At 45.7% G+C, this 22,243-nt stretch overlaps 1 protein-coding gene across 2 annotated transcripts in view; it reads right to left on the reverse strand.

Moving 5' to 3' along the window:
- Positions 1–22,243, reverse strand: part of LOC126237006 (zinc finger protein 395) — a 525,392-nt gene that overhangs the window by 89,385 nt on the left and 413,764 nt on the right. For both annotated transcript variants that reach the window (XM_049946732.1, XM_049946731.1), the window contains one exon: positions 12,522–12,691. In XM_049946732.1, coding sequence (XP_049802689.1) covers positions 12,522–12,691 — 170 coding nt within the window. The remainder of the gene's footprint in view (positions 1–12,521; positions 12,692–22,243) is intronic.

A 22,243-nucleotide genomic window follows, 5' to 3' on the forward strand; every position in this document is an offset into this window, starting at 1 on the left:
CGATCAATTTCAATAGGTTTCACACTTTCTCTATGCAAAAACCGAATAACAGAACGCTGTTCTTCCCTGGTGCAAGTCGCAAGTGGGGCGGCCATCTTTATACTGATACTGCGACGGTATGTGTGCATCTGCACTATGCTGCCACCTACAGGCCATACTGCACGGTGTTTGTAGCACGCTTACCAACTTACAGGAAACGGCGCGAAATTTCGATTTGTTATTACAAATTTAAGGTTTTCATTTGACTCACTCTCTTATATTATTGTCCATTCACATGTGCACTCATAGTTGGCCGATCTTTTGTATTAGTTATAAGTTTTTCTAATGCTGCAAAAAAAAAGATATCAAATGGATGTAAACAAATAGAGCCCGCCTCCACGTGGCGGGACACGGGCAACGGTGTGAGTTGGGACGGGAGCCGGTGTGGTGTTACTTTCAGTCACACCGGACCCCGGACCCAGTCACAGCGGCTAAGTGGCAACATACGACCCACCATAAGAAATTAGACGGTGGGACATAAAAAATAAGCAACTAGTGAGAAAAAAAAGTTGGCCGATCCTGTTGATCAGATAGTGTACTTCAGACCTAGCCTTTTTCGACCTGCAGGAACTATCACAAAGAGCTATTACCAATATGCGATCAGAAGCGTGATAACGCGTGAGACAGCGATGCTGTATCACATATTGACGCAATTCAACTGATCTTTGTCCAGTGCAGTATTTGACGCAGCTGATACGAAGTACACTAGAAGAACACGTTGCTTCTTCCTTTGTTACAGAACCACGTAGAAAGCTGCGGGGGAGTACGCCACCTCCGCACAGCTGATAAGAGGAATTCCGTGTGCTGGCGCGGGTGTGGCGGTGTCGTGGGCGCGTGGCCCCCAGTGACCGCGCGTCGTGAGAGAGACGGTCGCGGCGCGGCTTTTGTCCGGTGTTTCCGTGACTAAGTGCTGGCGTGGGCGCGAGCCGGGACGCGGGACACGGGACAATGCAGATCGGCGGCGAGATAGCCGCAACGCGACGCCACCGGCTCTCCGTTACCTTCTGTTGTCTGAGCTTCACGCCGGAACGAGCAACAACCTTCCAGCCAGGGCCTGTCAAAAGTTTAATTTCGTTTTATTTCTTGTACCGTACGTTTCACTCACAGTCAGTTAAGAACATTCTGATTAGCGTTCAAGCAACTACACTCAAACGTTGCCCTCCACAGAGCGTTCTAAAGCCCCCATTATGCCCGAGCGAATGGAAGCGGACACAGGGGAATTCATATTCGCAGCCAATTAACCATCGTTCAATACCAATCGCTTGTATCTCTGAACAGTTGTTTATGCCAGAGGCAAAAAAAGAGAACACCCGAGCAGCCTGTGAAAGCTGCGTTATTGTTTATTTTTCTATTTTTGCGCTAATAATTGGCACACAGAATATAAAACTATGTAGCTAGTGACGTTCAGAGAAGTTACGAAGGTTCTTTATTTTTTAGCTGCGATCGCTCGCGAAATGTAGACAACACTGAAAATCAAAACTATTTTATTTGCAACATTTAGCTACACCTTCCAGCTAGTTTTTTGCAGAATCGCCGATCCACCTCAGACATTTATCGTAGCGTGGCACCAACTTTCCAATATCCTTCTCACAGAAGGTAGCTGCCTGTGCTTTCGACCAATGCCCCAACCTGGACTGCAGCTCGTTGTCTGTGCCAAAATGCTGTCCTCACAGCCAGCGGTTCATGTGAGCGAAGAGACGAAAATCAGACGGAGCATATTTCCGGCTGTACGGTGGGCGATCAAACACTTCCCTTTGAAAATGCTGCACAAGCGCCTTCTTTGCCCCTCTAGTGTTGCGTCAAGAATTGTCATGAAGAGGCAAATGAGTGACAATTATGTTGTGCGACTTTTTTGAAATCAGACGAAACCTTTCAGCAGTACTTCACACTTGGCGGAGACACTCATTTTCTAGGCATTTTTACGTGCTCACTGTGAGCTCGGAACTGAAAAGAGCGACGCGACGCGGAAGGCGCACATACTGTACACACTGCGCAAAGCTTCACAGGGTTTTCACAGTAGTTTTAATTTTGTGACCGACCGAAGGTTTAAACAAAATAGCCGTCGTATTTTTCATGGAAAGTGGACCGTTTTCGATGAAGTAATCAACAGCGTTAAGAAAGGAAGAGTTTAAATGTATCAGTTTCTACGTAAACTTGAAAGGCACGGAGACAGTGCTCTTGCGTAGACAGTGCTCTTAACACTGAATTGTAGCTCCAGCTTTCCTCAGCACTTGGGCCGGTACGCGTTTTTCGCTGGTTTCCCGTTACGACTGAGGAGAAACTTTAAAAACAGAACACTAATTACATAAGACTAACGTAAGAAGAAAGGCTAGGCTAGCATTTACACTCTGAATATTAGCGGTCGCGAACATTTACGTTATCGAGTGTTTCGCGTTTCAATAGCTGCTGGTTTCTGACCTCTGCTCTAAAGTAATCGAAATACTTCAAGGATTTTATTGACTACGCGCAAGGAGGATAATGTCAAGAAAATATATCAGCAGAAGAGATACATATTTGAACATATTTGCTTTCAGGGAAATATATTGTGCTTTTCTTTCTTTTCTTTCTCTTTAACAGAATATATTACAAAGCTTGTGCGTATTCACTCTGTCCCTAGCTGATGCAGGCAGCTAATGAATTTACAGTCCTCCTCGCGTGCCCCGTAGGACCTTTGAGTGTTTCGGCAAATTTCTGGAAGTCATACTCATTTTTCTTCGTCATTCGTGGTGTCCATCTACTGGAACTCAGAAGCACGTATGGTATGTCTATTCTTCTTTCAGCAACATTAAATTCTCGTCTGGCCGCTTCAGCGCTCAAGCATCTCACGTTAACAACAAAAAATGTTGATAGGAAAGCAGACGAAAGCGGAGAGCACGTGAACTTCAATTGATGGTTGGCTAATGGACCGATAACGAAGAGAATACGAGGGAACGCAATTGAATGCGAACAGGACATGACCGAATGCTGTTAGCTCACACGCACCTAACATTTGCAGAGGAAAGAAATGCCGTTTGCTGTTGCACGTTCGTTTGTGTTCGCATCGGTTTAAAGGTAGTTTAAATTGTTTTCCACGAGTGGCACACACTTTTTACTACCAGTACGGTTGCGGCGGTAGTACCGTGTAGAAGAGGTAATAAAGTAGAAATTTTTTGTTGTTGATAATGTCGTTGTTGTTGTTGCTCCTGTGATTGTGGTGGTGGTGATCAGTTAACAGACTGATTTAACGGAAATCACATTACCGTATTGCGTCCAAGTCCCTTCATCTCTTCACAGCCACTGCAACCTATGTCCACCTGAACCTGCATTCTGCAGTTAACCCTTCGTGTCCCTCCACAGTGATTTTTACACGAGGGCTAAACCCGCGGAGGCCGGCATTCTTTACAAAGATCACTACAATGCTACAAACAATCGTTAAAAGCTGGCCGGTGTGGCCGGGTGGTTCTAGGCGCTTCAGTCTGGAACCGCGCGACCGCTACGGTCGCAGGTTCGAATCCTGGCTCGGGCATGGATGTCTGTGGTGTCCTTAGGTTTAAATAGTGCTAAGTTCTAGGGGACTGATGACCTCAGATGTTAAGTCCCATAGTGCTCAGAGCCATTTGAACCATTTGAATCATTGAAACTGTGTACCATCTAATGAATTGCTGTGCGGTTCGAAATCGGCATTTACAATAAAAACTGATTATCGAAAAATACGACTAGTTGCAGTTATTTCGGAAAGCCTTTAAAAACAGTAATATTGCTTCTACTTTCAAAAATGGTTCAAATGGCTCTGAGCACTATGGGACTTAACATCTGAGGTCATCAGTTCCCTAGAACTTAGAACTACTTAAACCTAACTAACCTAAGGACATCACACACATCCATGCCCCAGGCAGGATTCGAACCTGCGACCATAGCGGTCGCGCGGTTCCAGAATGTAGCGCCTAGAACCGCTTGGCCACACCGGTCGGCGCTTCTACTTTGTCAGAGTTATGAATGATTCCCATTAATATGGCTCTGTGAAAGTGTAAGCGGTGTAATGATTTTTGTTTACGACTATGTTCCAGAAATTTATGTGTATATTCGCATCGTATTAGTCGACATATTATTATTGCACCTGGGAATGAGTGCGCTTGGATGGGCTCGTGTGCTTGAAGCCTATCAGAATGTTGTCTGATGTTCTAATGACCAGATACTTGGTTCGTGAAGCTGTTCGGTCTTCCAGTGTATAAGACAGTGGATATGGTTTTCGTTTAGTGTAATGTCGCCGCATGTTTCCGACAGCTATCAAGGGATCCAAAATGCAATAATATCGTGGTTGTGTAGCACAATTTCTCCAGCAAAACTGATAAACACAACAATAAGAATAACAAAAAAATACCACAAAAGAATGTGTAAATAATAGATGTGCACCTAATGATGACAGCATGTATAGCAGCATAGACGGCTGGTCATAAAAAATTGAGATACTTACTTTATTCCCGAAGGAACGACAAATAGTCAACGCGGAATAATGTTTATGTATTGAGTGTAAGAGAACGTGTTGAGTAAGTGAGCCGGTCGGGCGCGGTGGCTGAGGAATGGTGGGCGTGGCCGGCCTGAGTCATGGCTGGCAGGTGGAGGAGGAGGAGGAGAGAGGGCGCGCTAAACAAACCGGCCAGCCTGCGCGGCGCTGCGCTGCGTGAATCACACGCACGTGCGTGCGGCTGCGTCGCACGCCGCGGCTGACTGTCGTCCCTGAGTGATTCACTTCCGCTCTGGTGACACCGGAGGCTGCTGAAACCACGGCACCGGTCGGCCATCACCCACCTTACTCACTGACGTCTCGTGCTGGCACGCAGTGAGGTTGAATACGAGGACGGCAATGACCTCAGGGAGTCACCGAACAACTACCAGGGCCACTGAAAGGTGACGAGTGTCATATAGTTCTGTACTTTGACCATATTTTAGCGGAAACTGACTCATCACCCAATAAGAAAGCCCAATATACGTTCACGAATACTACAAACCATGCATCATTATCCCTCGTAACATTCTCATCCCTGCACTCTCAACACATATTCATACCGCTGTATAAAAAAAAAAAAAAAATTCATATTTTCAGATAAGATAGTATGGACCAAAACAAGAGACAAATGTTCAATACAAATGGGCTCTAAATTGCATACCTTCAGCGTTATGGGCACTTGTTCAGTAGAAGAGATAAATTTCACATTAGCGAATATGAGCCAGTTATCATACGTCTTGTACCGTGTACGGCACTATAGGTTGGCACTAGCCTATCTGATGAGGAACTTCCCTGAGGAGCAAAAGGGGGTTTATCTGTCGAACAGGCAAGGATGATCGCTGGTTGTGAGGAGAGAAGACACGCGCACGGAGACAAAATGGACTTCGGCGTGTGTGCAAGGTGGGGCGCCAAGCGAATGCGCCGGTGTTTACCAGATGGAAGCTACGCTGGCAAGATCGGTTTGCTTCGTGCACGAGGGAAGGAAGACAAACGGTGACTCAAAGCAAACAACGGTGTGTGTAACGCGTGTCAAGTGGCCAGACACGTGAAGTGTTAATGCAGCCGCTGGTTTAACGAAGGTTTGCAAAGACTACTGCTATTCGCTAATTTTATAGGCTCACCATACTGGCTGAACATTACCTTACGGTACGTCGGCATCAAATTGCTTGTGTATTGTGCAACATTTGACTTACAAACCAAATGGCTGTTTGAATGTGTTGTGCTAATGAGATTCGTGAAGTGAGGTTGTCACTAATCACGGTAGTAGTTGATGCTCATTTGTACCTGGATGTTTATTAACCACGCTGGTAAAGGCCGCTTGCTGGGACTGTTGAGTCAACTGGCTGCAGTCGAAGCTATTTGTCTTCCAGAACTTGTTATTTCTAGTCTCTGATAGTAAACTGTTTCAGGTATAAGAGGTGACACTGTCTTGTACTTATGTGGACTGGGGTACACGGATGGAGCAAACCGCTGGACAAATTGTGTGATGGACAAACGGCCGTGACGCGGCCAGACGTTACTAAGTGAGATGCAAAGTTCCACTTCTAACTGTATCAGGTCTAATGTTAGTGAACATCCAGATCATCTGGTTACCTTTCAGTCTTCTATAAGTCCTAAACAAAACTGATATATTCATTTGTATATTCTAGTAAGCTGAAAGATTTGTTAGTTGATCTGGTTATGCTTATTCCGCCTCGTGAGTAAGTGTGGAAGCGGCGCACTTGATTGCTGGTTTAAGTAAGATTAGTGTAATTGAAATTTCTCAGGAAGGACAATAACTGGAAGACTTGCATTAAAGGTTCAGTTTTTAAGATGTTAATTTGTAAATTTTATGGTTCAAATGGCTCTGAGCACAATGGGACTTAACACCTGAGGTCATCAGTCCCCTAGAAGTTAGAACTACTTAAACCTAACTAACCTAAGGACATCACACACATCCATGCCCGAGGCAGGATTCGAACCTGCGACCGTAGCGGTCGCGAGGTTCCAGACTGTAGAGCCTAGAACCGTTCGGCCACACAGGCCGGCGTAAATTTTATCATCAGTACCGGTATGATTGAAATACGATTTTTAAATTATAGGTTTCCGTAAGGAAATAATTTCATTGAAAGGGTTTAACCTGTATTGGATATTTGTATTTAATATTGCTATTAGATTATCAGTGACCGAGTTTGGTGTGACTATGTCATTTTAAAATAAATGTTTAAAGTGCTAATGTTCTTCCTACTCAATAAATCGTTCCAACCTGTTTCCATTGTGGTCCAGAGCTTAAGCTATGCAGTTTAGAGTCCATGTTTACAGGGGCATTTTTGTTTTGCTGTGGTCCATACTCGCACCTCTCAAAACATACTTCATAAGAAAACGTTTCAGTTTCCATTACAGACAAAATGTTACCTAAATTGTAGTTTTATGCGCAAGGTTCATATAGGCAACCTCTTATTAGTTAGATCCTAGATTCAGATGAAGGATATTTTATTGACGTAGAAATTAGAACTCTGAGTATCCTCGGCGCTTGAAGCAGCGATTGAATGCGGCCGCTGAGCGGCGCCGAGTTGATGTACTATGGTCGCAGCTTGGCTGCGCCTAGGCACGTGATCAATCTAGTGCCCCCCCAGCAGGTAACGCTGTAGATTGCATTGTCGAGTAATGAGTACTGTGAGACGAAGGAAACTCCCTTTCTGGAATAGTGAAACCGGGGGTTTTACCAGCCATGTTTGCACTAGAGTACATGCATAGGATCATCGAAAATTAATGCCTGAACTTCCCAATTTTGTTTGTTTACACTTGCTTTTGTTACTTACACTTTTGTTGCTTAAACATACAGAAATCATTCATCTTGGGAAACTGAGTCAAAGAATGCAAGCTTTCACTGGATAGATTGTGTTGATAGTATACAGTAAATACCCCAAAGTCAGTTTTCTCACTCCAGGTTCTGATATGTGGAACGGACACAAAAGCGTATGCATGCCTAAAGTTTGGGTGGAACGTTAACTTTACATCCGTGACAAAACGCTGGAGATCATAAAGCTCTGAATCGCATGATGAAAGTGTCTAAAGAAAGCAGTAGAGCAGAAAAAGGAATATATCCGGCGCGATCACGGGCCAGTTCTGGGAAGCCTATCGAAACTCTGTATTTACCAGAATACCCTATCTAATCAAAAGCGGTATTCTTACATAGTGCGGGGCTGACCCATAAATGTGACCAGAGGCGCACCCGCCAGTACGGAAGGAGGCGGGGCGTATTGTCTTGTCAGTAGACAAGCGGAAAATAGCAGAATGAGACCGTCAGGAAACCTCAGTGAACTTGAACGTGGATATCTCCTGGCTAGCACATTCATCAGGAAATTTCAGCGGTTATAAAGCAGCTCAAGATGAACGCTGGTAATTTAACTGTGAAATGGAAACGTAAACCAAGGCCGAGCAGACGTCGGGTGTACTGGCGGAGAGGAACCGTCTAGCATCGTAAGGGTGCCTGTAAAAATTCGTATGCAATCAGCGGAACGAATCGCTCACGAGTTCCAAACTGCTACAGCAGTCCAGCTAGCACAACGACTCTACGGAAAAACGGGGTACAATGGCCACACATATCTGTAGGCAGTGTTGAGCGACGCACGAGATGATACAAAGCGAGACGCCACTGAAAAGTGGAATGGAACGACGAATCACGATATACCCTGTGACAATCCGATGGAGTGGTCTGTGTTTGCCAAATGCGTGGTGAACATTACCTGCCATTTTATATAGAGCAAACAATGAAGTATGCGAGGATGTTGGGAAAGGCGGGGGGGGGGGGGGGGACTTCGTAGTTACCGGGTGGTTCCTTTACTGAGCTGAAGAAAACACCACGTGTGGAAGGATATGACCACGTCTTACGGAACTGTGTACTGTGTTCGGAGGTGGTGACTGCTTGTATCAGCATGACAAATGGACTGCTAGAGTTTTGAGCTGAACCGAATGGAACACTTTAGGGAGGAGTTAGAAACCGAACTTCGCGACCGACTCCAGCGTCCAACATCACTGCCTCCTCTGGTTTCGGCTCTTGAGGAAGAATGGGCTGCCATTCCTCCACAGATTTCAAACAATTCACTGAAAGCCGTCTGAAGGCGAAGGAGGGACAAGACCCATATTAAGGTCCACTAATATGTGACGGAATGCTTTCGAACAGGTAGTGCATTGTTGTAAAGAATCTACGGTCGTATATGTTAATTATTTTACGTAAAACTATTTTGTAAAGCTGAAATCTACGTGAAGTTTTTGAGCTGAGTGAGCCGGGAGACTGAGGGGTAGAGAGCCCGGCACCTGAGCCGCGGCTGGCTTCCCTGCGGAGGGAGGGGCTTAATCAGCCGGCGCCGGCGCCACGTGGAACGCGCCGACACGTGTCGCGCACAGCACCCTCCGCCGCCGCCGCCGCCGCCGCCGGCGCCCCTACAGACGGCGCGCCTGCCGAACTGAATGCCTGCGCACGTCGGCCACACTTCCGCCTACAGCCCAAAGTAACTTCCTCTCGATGAGGTGATCGCGGAAAGCTAGCAGCCACACGTCTGGTGAAACATTTAAACCACTGCCATTACTGGTTTGTAACTGAGTTCATCGCAGCACGGCTGCAGTATATTTGTAAAAAGAAATTGCTGATGATCTGTTGTATCTGCGAATTCCATACTCCCCTACTGTGATAGAGAACGACAGGAAAAAAATAAGGGTCCTTGCTACTCACAAGGTAAAGGAAAATCCAGAATAAATAGACTACCGGCCATTAAAATTGCTACACCATAAAGACGACGTGCTACAGACGCGAAATTAAACCGGCAGGAATAAGATGCTGTGATATGCAAATGATTAGCTTTTCAGAGCATTCACACAAGGTTGGCGCCGGTGGCGACACCTACAAGTGCTCACATGAGGAAAGTTTACAACCGATTTCTCATACACAAACAACAGTTGACCGGCGTTTCCTGGTGAAACGTTGTTGTGATGCCTCGTGTAAGGAGGAGAAATGCGTACCATCACCTTTCCGACTTTGATAAAGGTCGGATTGTAGCCTATCGCGATTGCGGTTTATCGTATCGCGACATTGCTGCTCGCGTTGGTCGAGATCCACTGACTGTTAGCAGAATATGGAATCGGTGGGTTCAGGAGGGTAATACGGAACGCCGTGATGGATCCAAAAGGCCACGTATCACTAGCAGTCGAGATGACAGGCATCTTATCCGCATGGCTGTAACGGATCGTGCAGCCACGTCTCGATCCCTGTGACAATAGATGGGGACGTTTGCAAGACAACAACCATCTGCACGAACAGTTCGACGACGTTTGCAGCAGCATGGCCTATCAGCTCGGAGACCATGGCTGCGGTTACCCTTGACGCTGCATCACAGACAGGAGCGCCTACGATGGTGTACTCAACGACGAACCTGGGTGCACGAATGGCAAAACGTAATTTTTTCGGATGAATCGAGGTTCTGTTTACAGCATCGTGATGGTCGCATCCGTGTTTGGCGACATCGCGGTGAACACACATTGGAAGCGTGTATTCGTCATCGCCATACTGGCGTATCGCCCGGCGTGATGGTATGGGGTGCCATTGGTTACACGTCTCTGTCACCTCTTGTTCTCATTGACGGCACTTTGAACAGTGGACGTTACATTTCAGATTTGTTACGACCCATGGCTCAACCCTTCATTCGATCCCTGCGAAACCCTACATTTCAGCAGGATAATTCACGACCGCATGTTGCAGGTCCTGTACGGGCCTTTCTGGATACAGAAAATGTTCGACTGCTGCCCTGGCCAGCACATTCTTCAGATCTCTCACCAATTGAAAACGTCTGGTCAATGGTGGCCGAGCAACTGGTTCGTCACAATACGCCAGTCACTACTCTTAATGAACTGTGGTATCGTGTTGAAGTTGCGTGAGCAGCTGTACCTGTACACGCCATTCAAGCTCTGTTTGACTCAATGCCCAGGCGTATCAAGGCCACGTCAGTTCTAGTATAATATATTTGTCCAATGAATACCCGTTTATCATCGGCATTTCTTTTTGGTGTAGCAATTATAATGGCCAGTAGTGTATATTTTCAAGAACGTAACAGATTAATCAGTAAATAAACATCGTTTCCTACTTTTAGAGCTTCGAATAAACGAGTTCCATTTTAATGAAAGTATATCAATCTCTCATTCATTCTCGCATATCTATCTTGCGAATAAGTGAGTTCCGTTTTCATTTCTAATCTTTATTACTTTCTTTTATAGTAGTGCGGCCAAGCCTTCTTATAAATAAGCTTTAACCGTCACAAAAGAAGCTGTGTCAAAACGAATCAAAATGGCAACGAGGTACAATTACTTGAATGTTGCCTCAGTACTGTGGCTGGTGGTCGTTTCAGAAATGTCCCGTCTTTCCATAAAGCTAATGTTGACCTTAACATGCAATCAAGTGATAAAATTTATTTTAACATTGTATCTATATCTACACGACACATACCAGTGGAATGTAGATGGCATAAGGCATAGTTTATCGTCCAAGATAGTAAAATTTCTTCCCTTTCCATTCGGGAACAATAACTGCTAAAATATCACCTGTTAATTAATTTAACGCTGTTTCTCCAACGGAAAAGACATTTAAGTGCCTGACGAATATTTGTAGATTCTACCTTGAAAACCAGTTTTTCGAACAGTATACGAAGGATTTCACAGAAGAGGCTACCAAATGACACGCACACACACACACACACACACACACACACACACACACACACACACACACACACACATAATCAATTTCTGTTACACTCCCCTGCCAGTTGAACCCCGTGTTACTCAGAACTGTCGTTGGTTCCACATGTGTGTTTCGTCACTGAACCAAAATACAGAACATATATATTATGATAAATGATATAAAGTCTTTATAGGAGTCCCCGATAACTGTCGCTAGTTAATGAAATTTTCTAATGTGTTATTTACGTTTTTAAATTTTTTAAAGTGTAAAATGTTTTTAATTTGTACAATGTAAAAATGTTTCAAAAAGCGCGATACAGACTTAAAGATTGAATTAAAACAGGTCCGCATAATTTCTGAAGTCTTGACATCCACGGCCTGGTCAGCGAAAAAAAAAAAAAAATTACGTCCGCCATGACAACGCTGTGTCTGCTTTTATTTCAAGACTTATGCTAATCTATTTCAATGTGAGGTATATGCTGGTACAGTGATGAAACGGTGATGAAACCTGCTACGTGGTTTGCACTTCTAAGTGGTACGTTATAGACATCATATCTGTAACTGTTGTGTCTGTTCCTCGCTTCGTTCTGGTGCATTGTTAGCGACGCAACTGCGCTTTATTTTCCCCTGCACTTCTGTATGGATCATGGCCTATTGTCAGCATATAATAACAGTTTTGTGCCATACCGCTTGATACACAAATCAGGGACTGAAATAAAGTTTTACTAGAATTAAAAAAAGGAAAAAAGTTACTTCTTTCAGGCAAGTTGGGAAGTCATCTGAGACAGCTTACCCAAGTAACAACTTTATCCTTATGCAATGCTTCGACGAGTTTTCTAGCCGTCTTGTCCTTCAGAAGGACTCGCAAATTTGCGCCCTAATAAAGCTGTACCCGGCCGACAACCAACGTTGTCGACGGTGACGCGATACTATTACGAAAGGTTAGTCTGCAATCAACTACGTGGCTAGAGGAAAGGTTAGAGTTGTTGTTTTTTTTTCCCGTCTATGATCACACAGTTGTTAGGTTCTTGGACTACTGGTACCGGACAGCGATGACAATCTTCAGATATGTATTAAAAGTGTGTCCTAATACATATGAAGATAATCATCGCTGTCCGAAACCAGTATTCTAAGGACGGAACAGTTGTGTGATCGTAGTCGGAGAAAAGGAAAATTATTCTGCACTTTCTGGATCACAATTCCATTCGAAACGACGTCGCAGCTTGCGAGGGAATGGCGCGTTGGTGCGACGAGAAGCTGCATTGCAAGGGCTGCGCCTGCCTACCTTCTTGCGCTTGGGCAGGTCGTCGAAGTCGTCGAGCACGATGCCCTCGTCGGCGTTGAGGTGCGCCCAGAGCGCCGCCGTCGACCCGGAGGCGGAGCCGGCGTCGCTGAGCGGCGGCGAGGGCGTGCCGCTGCGGCATGACGCGTCCGACCCGGGGCTCGGCGACGGGCCTGCGGGCAACACGCGCCGCCGTCACACAGTGCCAGACTCTGCAGGGTAGCGGGGACCTGCTGCGGGAGCAACGCAGTAGAGGCACGGCGGTAGCAATACTGGCCACCGAAGGCACGGCTCTGGGTTCGAGTCCCGATCCGGTGCACTCTTTTAATCTGCCAAGAAGTTTCAGAACAGCGCATACGCCGCTGCAGAGGGAAAGATACATTCGGGAAAAATAGTGTTTAGCTTATCGTCGACAATGGGTGCATAAGTGCCAAAGAACAACCTGGGATTCGATAAGGATGGGGAAGGAACCATCGCGATATCAGTGCTACCCTTTTAGTACCAGTGGTTTCTCCATGAAACTATCGTTTTATTAATTTTTTCAAAGTGCCAGTGCCACTTGCATGAAACCACCGATGATACTGCAGGACACATACAATGATATGACAAAACTCATGGGATATCTCCTAACATCGTGTCGGACCTCCTTTTGCCCGCCGTAGTGCAACGACTCGATGTGCCATGGACTCGTTGGAAGTCCCCTGCAAAAATATTGGGCCACGTTGCTTCTATAGCTGTCCATAAATGTTAAAGTGTCACCGGTGTCAGGATTGTGTGTCAGAACTGACATCAGAACCACGTCTCGTGAATGTTCTATGGGATTCATGTTGGGCGATCTTGGTGGCTCGCAAACAATTCTGAACCAGAGACACAGCGCATTGTCGTCCGTAAAAATTCCATCGTTATTTGAGAATATGAAGTCCGTGAACGGCTGCAAATGGTCTCCAAGTACCCAAACATAACCATTTCCAGTCTATGATCCGTTCAGTTGAAGCAGAGGACTCGCCAATACCAAATAAACACAACCCACATCGTTATGGAGCCACCATCAGCTTGCACAGTGCCTCCTTGTTGACAACTTGGGGCCATGGCTGGCACTGACAACTCTACGGAAAACGCCGCTACTCTCAGTCATTAAGTGAAGACCGTCGGCCACAGCGTTGTCCGTGGTGAGAGCTAACGCCTGCAATTTGGTATTCTCAGCACACTCTTGATGTTGTGGATCTCGGAACATGGAATGCCATAATGATTTCCGAAATGGAATTTGCCATGCGCCTAGCTCCAACCACCATTCCGCGTTCAAAGTCTCTTACTTCCGGCCGTGCGGCCACAATCACGTCAGAAACCTTTTAATCACGAATTACCAGAGTGCAAATAACAGCCCCGCCAATCCACTGCCCCTTTATACCTTGTGCACGCGATACTGCCGCTACCTGTACATGTGCATATCGCTATCCCACGACTTTTGTCACGTCAGTGTAGGGGTGTAGTGAGGCAATTCTACGAACGTAGGAATCACTCACAGCGTTGAAAGCAATACCCGACGAGCAGATTGTGAAACAAACGAACGAACGAACACACACACACACACACACACACACACACACACACGCAGAGAGAGAGAGAGAGAGAACGAGAGCAGTATGTACTTTGATACAAAATTATTAAAGTTTAGACCCATTTTTGGTTCTTATTTAGGACTATTATCTTAGGCATTATAAGTTCATGAAAGTTTCGAGATGTGGGACTGTGTCTAGGAAAGTGCGGAATTGCTTTCAAATATATCCCATGAAACGATGGTTCATTGAAAACTACTCATTTATCTTGCAACGACTAAAACATGACTAAAAATAAAAATATAAATATAGATGCAAACGTCTAGGATTGAATTTAAAATACGATTAAAAGGCTCTCACATGCTTTCAGGAAGGCGCATAGTGTTCTCCTACATGACACTCCCCTGAATACTCAGTTGTTACCATACACTATGTGATCAAAAGTATCCGGACACCTGGCTGAAAATGACTGGCAAGTTCGTGATGCCCTCCATCGTTAACGCTGAAATTCAACATGGTATTGGCTCACCCTTAATCTTAATGACAGCTTCCATTATCGCAGGCATACGTTCAATCAGGTGCTGGAAGGTTTCTTGGGGAATGGCAGCCCATTCTTCACGGAGTGCTGCACTGAGGAGAGGTGAGGCCTAGCACGAAGTCGGCGTTCCAAAACATCCCAAAGGTGTTGTATCGGATTCAGGTCAGGACTCTGTGCAGGCCAGTCCATAACACGGTTGTTATTGTCGTGTAACCACTCCGCCACAGACCGTACATTATGAACAGGTGCTCGACCGTGTTGAAAGGTGCAGTCGCCATCCCCGAATTGCTCTTCAACAGTGGGAAGCAAGAAGATGCTTAAAACATCAATGTAGGCCTGTGCTGTGATAGTGCCACGCAAAACATCAAGGGTTGGTGGTGGTGGTGGTGGTTAGTGTTTAACGTCCCGTCGACAACGAGGTCATTAGAGACGGAGCGCAAGCTCGGGTTAGGGAAGGATTGGGAAGGAAATCGGCCGTGTCCTTTTCAAAGGAACCATCCCGTCATTTGCCTGAAACGATTTAGGGAAATCACGGAAAACCTAAATCAGGATGGCCGGAAACGGGATTGAACCGTCGTCCTCCCGAATGCGAGTCCAGTGTGCTAACCACTGCGCCACCTCGCTCGGTCATCAAGGGTTGCAAGCCCCCTCCATGAAAAACACGACCACAGCATAACACCACCGCCGCCGGATTTTATTGTTCGCTCTACACGCACTGGCAGATGACGTTCACCGGGCATTCACCATACCAACACCCTGCAATCTGATCGCCACATTGTGTACCGTGATTCGGCACTCCACACAACGTTTTTACACTGTTCAATCGTCCAATGTTTACGCTCCTTACACTAAGCGAGGCGTCGTTTGGCATTTACCAGCGTGATGTGTGGCTTATGAGCAGCCGCTGGACCGTCAATACCAAATTTGCTCACTTCCCGCCTAACTGTCATAGTACTTGCAGTGGATCTTGAAGCAGTTTGGAATTCCTGTGTGATGGTCTGGATAGATGTGTGCCTGTTACACATTACGATCCTTTTCAACTGTCGGTGGTCTCTGTCAGGCAACAGACCAGGTCGGCCTGCACTCTTTTGAGCTGTACGTGTCCCTTCACGTTTCCACTTCACTATCACGTCGGAAACAGTGGACCTGGGGATGTATAGGCGTGTGTAAATCTCGCGTACAGACGTATGACACAAGTGACACCCAATCACCTGACTACGTTCGAAGTCCGCCAGTTCCGCGAGCGCCCCATTCTGCTCTCCCACGGTGTCTAATGACTACTGAGGTCGCTGATACGGAGTACCTGGCAGTAGGTGGCACCACAATGCACCTCATATGAAAAACTTATGTTTCTGAGGGTGTCCGGATACTTTTGATTACATGGTGTATCTTTTGTGATAAGAGGAAATAATACTCTGAACATGCTAAAAGTTAGTGGGCAAGTGCGGCGTCCATTAACTTTCACACCGTTTTCGAGGAACCAGTTATTGCCTAAGAATCTTATTGCATTCTCTGACAAGCGCATTTTCCCGGTCGAATTCGTATGGGACTTAGTGTCTCAATATAGGTATAGTTTGTGTGCAGATTGATCTCATAATGTAAGTAATAATATGAATGCATTCGTCGATTTGACTAGGCGCCCCTGTACACTGTGTTCTCTTAGCTACACATTAAGGGCAAGAATTGCAAATATTATTAGGAATTTTAGGCGCATATATTTTCAATAGCTTATTTTACACACCATGTATAATTTATTGTGTAGAATTAGGGGCTGATTGATAACTTAATTGTTTTGTGAAACATTTCAGCCGGCCGGTGTGGCCGTGCGGTTCTAAGCGCTTCAGTCTGGAAACGCGTGACCGCTACGGTCGCAGGTTCGAATCCTGCCTCGGGCATCGATGTGTGTGATGTCCTTAGGTTAGTTAGGTTTAAGTAATTCTAAGTTCTAGGGGACTGATGACCACAGATGTTAAGTCCCATAGTGCTCAGAGCCATTTGAAATATTTCAGCTGCCATTGCTGCGGTGCGGTTACTGAGTCGATGTATCGGTGCAAAGACTTCGTAGTGGGTCCTCGCATCGCGTGTGCGAAACATTAGACGCATCTTCCGTGATTCTTCGGGTGTCGCAATGAAAATCGTTTTACACTAGTTTCCATGTTTGTTTTCCAATAGCCTTATTTAACGACAGTGTGGTGCTCAAAAACCGAGCACACGAACAAAACGTCCGCGGATGCCTATGGCCGCCTGGCTTGTATCTTCGAGAAGTTTAAATGCGCTTCTTATCGATACGACTTCGATAGCGCCAACACCCACTGCTTTTTATCAACAGCCTTATCACACCAACCAAAGAACTGTCGTCGTGAGCGGGTTTGGCAACCACTGCAGTACCACTATTGTTCTTTATTCAGAACTCAATAGGTCACTGATGTGCCACACACTAAATCTATATTTAGTATTGCTCTAGTGGGCCTGTAGCAGAAAACAGTTACAGCTAGAGAAGTTACAGCTACAGAAAGGATCAGAAGCAATACACGCCAGTGCCCCAAGTTATCCGTCGGTTTAAATCACTTTTACTTTCTGTGAAATGGAATCCAACGCAGTCTCAGAATCTCGTTCACGACGAAATACTCCCAAAACTATAACCAACAAAGCGGCCTAGTTTCCGTGGAGAGTGGAGCAAACCTGCGGGTGGAGCGCCTGACCTACGAAAGAAATAGGTACAGCTGTCATGAACTCCAAGGTTCGTTTGAACGCTATGAAGTGTCACAAGCTGTGGAGGAATGGCGGTGGTACGCCTTTGCCACATCCCGACCTCTGTTAGCACGCTGGAGTCGCATTCGGGAGGACGACGGTTCAGATCCCCGTTTGGCCATTCACATTTGTGTCTCCGTGATTTTCCTGAATCGCTTAAGGCAAATGAGGAAATGGTTTCCTTGAAATGGGCACGGCCGATCTCCTTCCCCAACTCGCGCTTATGCTCCGTCAGTAATAGCCTCGTTGTGGACAGGATTTCCACGCCAATCTTCATTTCTTCCTTCTTTCCTTCTGACCTCTGAAGTGACTTGCCCAGCCAGATACAGCGGGCATGTACACACTATGAACCACGGTGCAGCTTTGCGGTTTTCTGCATCTACACCTACACTCCACAAGCAACCTTGCGATGGCTGATGGAGGATACTTCTGATACAGTTTGCGGTAAACTGAAGAGCCAGCATCCGAGTCTACACTCTGTTTACCAAGGTAACTCACAAGGAACGCGACAGCAGATGTTTCCAGTTTGACAGAAACGATAAGTGACATAACAACAGAACGCCGCGCGGAGTGACCGCACGGTTTGAGGCGACTTGCCACGGATTGCTCGGCCCAGCCCGTCGGAGGTTCGAGTTCTCCCTCGGGCATATATGTGTGTGTGTTGGTCTTAGCATTAATCAGTTTAAGTAGTGTGTAAGTCTAGGGGCCGATGACCTCAGTAGTTTGGTCCCTTAGAAATTCATACACATTTGAATTATAGATCCAACCGGGAATACAACCTTTGGATCCGTAGTTAGTACCTAACTATTTAGCCAGAATTATATTACTGGATTTGTCTCTTGCAAATCTGCTACATCCCCAGAAAAAACTGTAGCTGCATTTAAAAAATGTCCAGGTACAAGAACAACTCGCGCACTTTGGGTCCGTACAAACTTAATTATGTGTGTAGACAGTTCACCCCTTCTGGGAATCGAGAATCTCGACGATTTGTCTGTTATCGACATTTATACTGGCAAGATATCGGTCCCAGGAATTCAAAGACTTTCGAGAATGTTTTAATTTCAAATTCGAAGTTGGATAACAGATGACAAAAGATATAAGTTTTTCGCGTGATATAATTTAAATTAATAATTTTCTGATTTTTTTCCTTTACTGATACTGTGACGCCTTACTTCTCGCCAAATTTCATAAATCTACTTAATAGAATGTAACCTACTGATTTTAATGTGTGCGTCTGCGAGTGTAAATGTGAGAAAAATGACTGTATCTTTTGACTGCACTAATTTAGAAGCCTAATTTTCTTGCACCACCAAAGGACCATAGACCTCAGTACGTGACATAAATTTCAACTTTATATGTCTAACCGTTCCTGAGAAAAATGGGTACTAACAGACGGACGGACATAGAGTCTGCTACTAAAAAAAAATCCCTGTGATATAATTACACATAAACAATTTAGGATGTTACCCTTTACTTGTACTGTGAAATCTTTCTTCTTGCCACATTTCATGATTCTAGACCAATGGGAAGTACGATATAAATTTTTATGAAAGGGTTTGGGCGTATATGAATGGCCGTATCTGTTGATTCCATTGACTTAGAAGCTTCAATTTATTTTCGCACCAAGGAACTGTAGATCTTGGTATATGACATAAATTGAGACGTCCACCCCTTTCTGAGGAAAAGGGTTTTTAACAGTTAGACAGGGAGACAGACAGAAAACGAAGTGGTCCTATAAGGGTTTCGTTTTCAGCGATTGAGAAATGGAAGCCTAAAAAAAGGTTGATGCCTATATCTCGGTAAGTAATTAAGTCGCGAGAAAGTGTTGGATTCTGTTTCGCAAGTTCCTGGTTACCTTCCGCTTGGGTCAACAGAGATTAGAAATATATTTAACGAGTTAAATGTTATAAGGGGAAAAATTTATTCTGAAACCGAGCCATTGGCTTTGGAATACCGAGAGTGGCGTGGCGTGGTGTGTAAGTTGTCCGGTGGCCGGTGCCAGTAGGGGCGATCAGATGTTGCGCTGCCGGCGAAGCCCCGCAGAGCGAGCCCGGCACGCAAGCTGCCAGCCGCTCCGGCTGACGAACAATGGGGGGGGGGGGGGGGGGGGGAGGTGCCGCTGCGGCGAACAATGCGTGGTTACGCCGACACCGTGACCGCTCCCCCCCCCCTCCCCCTCCCCTCTCTCTCTCTCTCTCTCTCTCTCTCTCTCGCCAGGATCTCCTACCGGCTACAGGCTGCATCAGCTCGTCCCACCGCCTATCGATGCTGCCGAAATCTTCCAGAAGCCTGCAAGCGTTAGCTCTATCTGTCACGCGCATCAAATTAGCCTCGTCGGGGAACGCCTTCGCAGATGCAACGATAAACAAGAGCTCCGAGTACCATATGCGATAACGGGTGTCCCACGCAGTCTGGTGATTAACAACGGGTGGAGTGTGCCCACCGCAGATTCTCGGACGATCACAGGCCGGTCAGATAGAGTCTTGAGCGCGAGCACTTTTCTGAATAGCGACCAGAAATGAAAGCTACGTTTGAACATAAACTTTCCTAGTCGCTTACATGTTTGTACAGGATTCACATATCCGTGCTCGAAAATACTGTAGTAGTTCCAGTCTTATTCAGTCAACCGTTCACTTTCTTTTTGTATCCTATCGCCGATGATGACAAAAGATGTCGGACGGACAGTAGCGAGGGGTAGAGCTGGTTGTGACCTTCCACAATGGCATCTGCACTCCGCTATCACCGCAAGGTACGTGGCGAAGGAACTTTACCGTTCATCACTTTCGAGGAGATATACACAGGAAGGAAAAATGTCCCTTAACTCGTCTGAGACTGTGAAAGCTGATAATACGCCGAGTAACACTTTTGGAGAGAGAGAACGTTTATCCTATGGCGTCTCCCATTGGTTCTGGACGCTCTCGTGTTGCCTAAATATACCCTCGACGAATCTTTGAATTTTCTCTATATTGTCGATTAAAACCACCTAGTAAGAGTTCCAAACCAACAAAGCGCACTCTAGAGTTGGACTAACGAAGGTTTTACAAGCAACGTTCTACGTACACGACTTCCGGTAAATCTTAGTATGTCTAGATTCGCTCCATCGTAAATTTTTCCGTGTACTCCTAGACAGTTGACGGTTGTAAACGATCCCAGAGACTGATAATTTGTCGTGTAGTCATACTATGACTAATCTATTTCTCTATTTACCTGCATTACTCTACCATTTAATTATGTCGGTCGTTCACTGGCAGTATTCGCATCATCTACAAATATTCTGCGCTGTGTAAAACATTTCTAACTGTGTCTCCTCGTGGTACACAAATGCTTAGTCTGCGAACGGCCCGGAGAAAAATCAATGTTATTTGCCACGTTCTCGTGTTCACGCATGTTGTGACAGTGCTGTGACCCTTTGCTTGAGGTAAGGGGGACGCTACTGCAGTTTCTGACGCATCTGCATTAAGAACTACGCACTGGAGAAATTATCCAGCAGTTAAATAACCGTGGAAAATTTAATTTAAGAATAGTGGGAGAAGGATGGGGAGAGAGCTGTTAAGACCAAGCTCCTCTCCAACACGACTGTCAGCTATCACAGAATGTGTGGCACTTCACCGTTGCCAATCTTACGACTAATTATATATGGCAATAAGAGCGGAAATTTTATATCTTCTATAAAATGTATGACTCGCTGTCAACATTTTCAGCGTCCACACCCGTACTTCCTTACACTCCTGCTCCGAACTTGTAATTACGAGTTTATATCAGCAGTATGTAATGTTCAGCAATAAGACGTGTTCGCAAGAAGCATATATTTATATTTCAGAGTGCGTAATAACGGCACTAGAGAAGCTCTTGAAAAACTAAAATGCGTAACCATGTGTACGATTTAGTTGCTTAGTTAAATCATTTGCCATTTCAGTATCTTTCAAAAAAAAAAAAAAATGTTCAAATGTGTGTGAAATCTTATGGGACTTAAGCTTACACACTACTTAACCTAAATTATCCTAAGGACAAACACACACACCCATGCCCAAGGGAGGACTCGAACCTCCGCCGGGACCAGCCGCACAGTCCATGACTGCAGCGCCTGAGACCGCTCGGCTAATCCCGCGCGGCAGTATCTTTCAGTTTCAAGTAAATTACTCACTGACACGCATTAGTTTTTCGAGTAATGTTAAATGGTGGTTACATTGTCACCTTAGAATGACGAGTTAACACTTTAACGACGTAGGAAACCACACGCTGACAGTAAACAACTTATCTCTGCAGTGTGACGAATTATAGAAACAAATAAAGAAATTGGGACGGGTATACTGGGGCTCAAAAATGTATCACAATATGTAAGAGTAAGATGACCGGAGTGGTGTCATGTTACTGAGCACCTGTAGTTGATTGGATCCTCGCTTAGCAATTCTCGAGTGGCATCTTGAAACAGTCACCAGCCGACATGTTTGTGTGCTACTGCTGTGTGGGCTGGATGAGGTCACCTTTTGAGCGTCCATTGTGTTCGCGGCCTGCGGCTGCAAACTGGAGCACAGACCAGGTTCATCGTGCCGCTATACTGTGTCTTTGTTCGCTTAGTGCCATGTGAGGTAAAAGAACGATCGCCGCTAAGGTAACCCTGTCCAGTCTGTATCACGCCGTTTTTTACAGTATCTGCCTCCAGAGATAACGGCGGCAGTGTCCCACTGCCAGGATGACAACTGGTTGCAACTCAGAATACCAACAACGGCAGATTTTCCAAAGATGTCGCCCTCCAAACTATGTGTGCACCATATCCAAAATATCTCGCTTTAGCATTCCTGGCCCAAATAACATACAGTATTGTGAAATGCCATTACTTGGCCGCCACGTGTGCTGGCCCTGTTGGCTACTTCATTCGC

Source organism: Schistocerca nitens, chromosome 2 (genome assembly GCF_023898315.1).
Source record: "Schistocerca nitens isolate TAMUIC-IGC-003100 chromosome 2, iqSchNite1.1, whole genome shotgun sequence".
NCBI lineage: Eukaryota > Metazoa > Arthropoda > Insecta > Orthoptera > Acrididae > Schistocerca > Schistocerca nitens.